At 32.4% G+C, this 3,640-nt stretch overlaps 1 protein-coding gene across 1 annotated transcript in view; it reads left to right on the top strand.

Moving 5' to 3' along the window:
- LOC134270781 (uncharacterized) overlaps positions 1–3,640 on the top strand; it is a 17,263-nt gene continuing 13,623 nt past the window's right edge. The window contains exons 1-3 of the mRNA XM_062753030.1: positions 1–146; positions 2,018–2,088; positions 3,115–3,308. Of these exons, the coding sequence (XP_062609014.1) occupies positions 119–146; positions 2,018–2,088; positions 3,115–3,308 (293 nt within the window). The 5' untranslated portion in view covers positions 1–118. The remainder of the gene's footprint in view (positions 147–2,017; positions 2,089–3,114; positions 3,309–3,640) is intronic.

Below are 3,640 nucleotides of genomic sequence, written 5' to 3'. Positions count from 1 at the left end.
AAGAGTCGAATCAATTTACGATCGAGTTGATAAATCATCTGTCCTTTCTTCCGGTCCTCCTTGGCGAATACACAAGATTTGTTTACTTGTGGCCAAAAAATCATAGTTCATCGCGAAAATGATTGTATTTCAGGACTTAATCACAGGTAGAAAATTCTTTCCATTTACTATTCTATCCATTAGAAATCTGTATATGATCTCCATACCGTATTAATCCATCAATTTAATGAAATTATCCTGTAGTGATATACCGGTTGCGAAGAAAAAATTCAACACTGTCAAAACAGTACATATTTTTGTACCAAAGGCATAAGATTGTAATAATTTTTTTTTTTTTTACAATTTTTCTACGTGATCATATCAATTGTTCTTCTAAATAGGCTTCAATTAACGATGTGAAATGTCGGAAAAAACGATCAGATTTTCGTCTCTAAGTGAATCATATTCAGAGCAAGTGATGAAGCATTATCGACTGACAGAATATCTTTTAAAGATAGAAGAAGGGAAAGAGTCCAAAATTCAGTTTCTTTTTCCTGATTACTCTGATAAATTTTTTGAAATTTACATATCTACATGTGTTGCTAGTATCAGCCTATCCCATTTTCATTGTGCAATATTTAAATACAGTGAGATCAAATGATAGAAACAGGAGATTTGTACAGGACTGTAGAACAAAGAAGAGTGGGAAGCCAGGGGAGTCAGGCCTCCACTTTTTTCACCTGAATAATTACGTCCTTGGCACTAGATTTAATTTGTAATTTAATGACTTGGATGCTGTTTGCCTCCACCTTAATTTCAGTGAAGATTCTGCTGGGCTAGATACTTGGTTTGATACCCACAGAATTTGGGACAAATAATCATAATTCATGTTTTGGGAATTAAGCCCCAACTTCCGCTGATTATTAGGGTTGGACACCGGTACGCGGTACCAGTACCGTACCGAATAGTTACTTCAAAAATACTGGTAAAATACCGTTTCATTTAATACTGGTACTGATAACGGTATTTCTTAATGTTTAAAACATGGATATACATTTAAAATTATTTTTTTAAAAAGATTCCAGCCTCGCTAAAATGGAATTCTCCGTGCATTGAAAGGGTAGGCTAATTAACGAAATCAGTACTAAGTAAGATAATTCCTTTCTACAGGCGATATTCGAGGGAAACCAATGTGTTTTAAAAAAATATTTACATTAATCTTGTTTCAATTTTATTAATAGAAACTGATAGAAATTGTCAATTAAAAAGGCAAAAGGTTGCGAATTTGTGATGTCATCTCTCTTTATTTCTCATTTTTCGTCGTTGAGTGCTACCAAGCAAAATGGCGACCGGATGAAGCGATCAGCTGTCATTTAGCAGAGAATTAGACAGCGGTTTTTGTAATCTAATTTTTTATTTTATAGCGATTCAGATTAATTTGTTTTGTTGATCATTTAATAAAAGGTTGAATTATAGAAATAGAATTTATTTAACACATTTTAGATTATAATATTGAAAGTTGGTTATAAGCAGTGATAATTGAAAGCACATTTGTTATTAAAATAAACCCGGATTCTCATTCATCAAGGTATAGTACCGTACCGTTAAAAATACCGTATCGTTTAAAAAATACCGGTATGGTATCATACCATTTCATCCTTAACGGTATCCAACCCTACTGATTATAGCAAAGAATTATTCACCAAGGCGACACTTCCATTCACTTCAATTAAGTCATTAGGTTTAATCAACTCTCCATCTCTATGATTTCTACATTCTATGCTTACCATCTAGGCATGTAAATCCCAACATAAAAACGTTCAGTGAAATCTGTTCAAAGTGCGTCTCTTGTGACATAATTTTTTATCTTCTCGCATAAAAGAGCTCCTATAGTCTGTTTTCTCTTATGTAATCCAGAACCACTGTCTACCGTTGATATTGTACATCACAGAAAAGAAAACAGACATTAATGTTTTGGTCGCTAATGTGACCATTTTAGCCGCAACTTAGAGAACTGACGTATATGATGTATTTGTAGGAGATGAGCTTTTCACAGATGCCTATGACTTCAAGATAAAAGATGACTTTTTTTATGAGGTTGAAGGAAAAGTAAGTTGATACATGCTATGTATAAATAATACTATATATTAATTTGTCATTCCATTTAAAGAATAGAAGAACTTAAAGATGTGTAAGAGAGCGATAATCTTAAAGTTATCAACCATTTATAATATATGTACATGACATTTCAGAGGCATGTATATTGTATACAGATGTACCATAGCATACAATAAATTGATACATATAATCAACAATAGATCATATAAATTGATAATGTTGTCTTTCCTTCTCTTGATGTTTATTAAGTCTGCATCAACAAAATATTTCATTTGCTTAATTTTGTTAGGATTTGTTTATCAACATTCAACATATTGTTTTACGTGTGTATGTTATGTTTGTCCCAGAAATCCTGCAAGATTTTTAAACAGATAATTTTTTCTGACTTTTTAACAAAATTGCAAGATAAAAAGTATAACTCTTCCAGAGTGGAAATAGAACATATTGGAAGAATTTATTTTTCCTTGCTGTTTTGACTTGAAGTTATACTGCGAGTTAGTTTCCTTTGCTGCCTTGTTGGAGGTGAAGTTGAACCTATAGAGTACTTTTTGTATAACCAAATTCAAACATGCATAGTAGAACTATTATAATATGGAAATTTTTTTGACAATATGAGATAATTTTGCATGGAAGTATTAGCAAAAAGCAGATATGAACTTTTTTTTATTTCAGGAAAAAAGGTTTTCTTACACCATGATTGTCCAAATGACATATTTAAATTGATAATAAAATTAAGGGAATTTGAGCATGTTGACCAGCCAACTGTTGCTTAACTCTTGCGTTTCGAAAACTATTGATATAAAATGCATGGATAGATATTGTATGTTTAAAATTGTAAGAATTTGAAACTCTGAAGAAAAATGATAAACGGACAAGAATCCATGTTATTAATTGATTATTATTTTGTAACCCTTATGATAAAAGTTCTGTTGTAAATATATCTGGACAGCGAAAGGACTAAATTGATCTGCAAGAAGTGTATGGCGTATAAATTAATGATATCTGTGTCCTTCCCAGATTGTCACAGTCAGCAAAGGGGCAGGAGACATCAACATCGGAGCTAACCCATCAGCTGAGGGCGGGGATGACGAGGGTGTAGACGACGCGGCCAACACAGAGTCAGGCTGTAACATCGTCCTGGGCAGTAATTTAAAACCCACACAGTTTGACAAGAAAAGTTACCAGCTATACATCAAGGATTACATGAAAGCGTAAGTTTTGCTTAAGATAAAGGAATTGGGCTATAAATTTTTTTTTGTATGGTGCATGTGAGTAGATAAGTATTTTTGTTGTTGAATTATAACCAGATTGATACATGTAAATGTTATGAATATCTCAGGGCGAATTTGTTGCACATAAACTGGTTCGGGTTTTGGTTTAAGGTTTAAAACTAGTTTTTCAAACTGGTTTCAATTTCAATCCGGTTTACCTCGGTAAAACAAATGAACAGTTCAATCATGTACAAGATGGCGTCAAAAAGATGCAGAACAACATACATGTATTAACCAAATTACAAATGCAAATAAATTTGTTAAAATCTTTT

This window comes from Saccostrea cucullata, unplaced genomic scaffold (genome assembly GCF_032062105.1).
Source record: "Saccostrea cucullata isolate Sc308-1 unplaced genomic scaffold, CSIRO_AGI_Scuc_v1 ctg3809, whole genome shotgun sequence".
Classification (NCBI taxonomy): Eukaryota; Metazoa; Mollusca; class Bivalvia; order Ostreida; family Ostreidae; genus Saccostrea; species Saccostrea cuccullata.
This window is presented reverse-complemented; position numbering and strand designations above follow the sequence as displayed.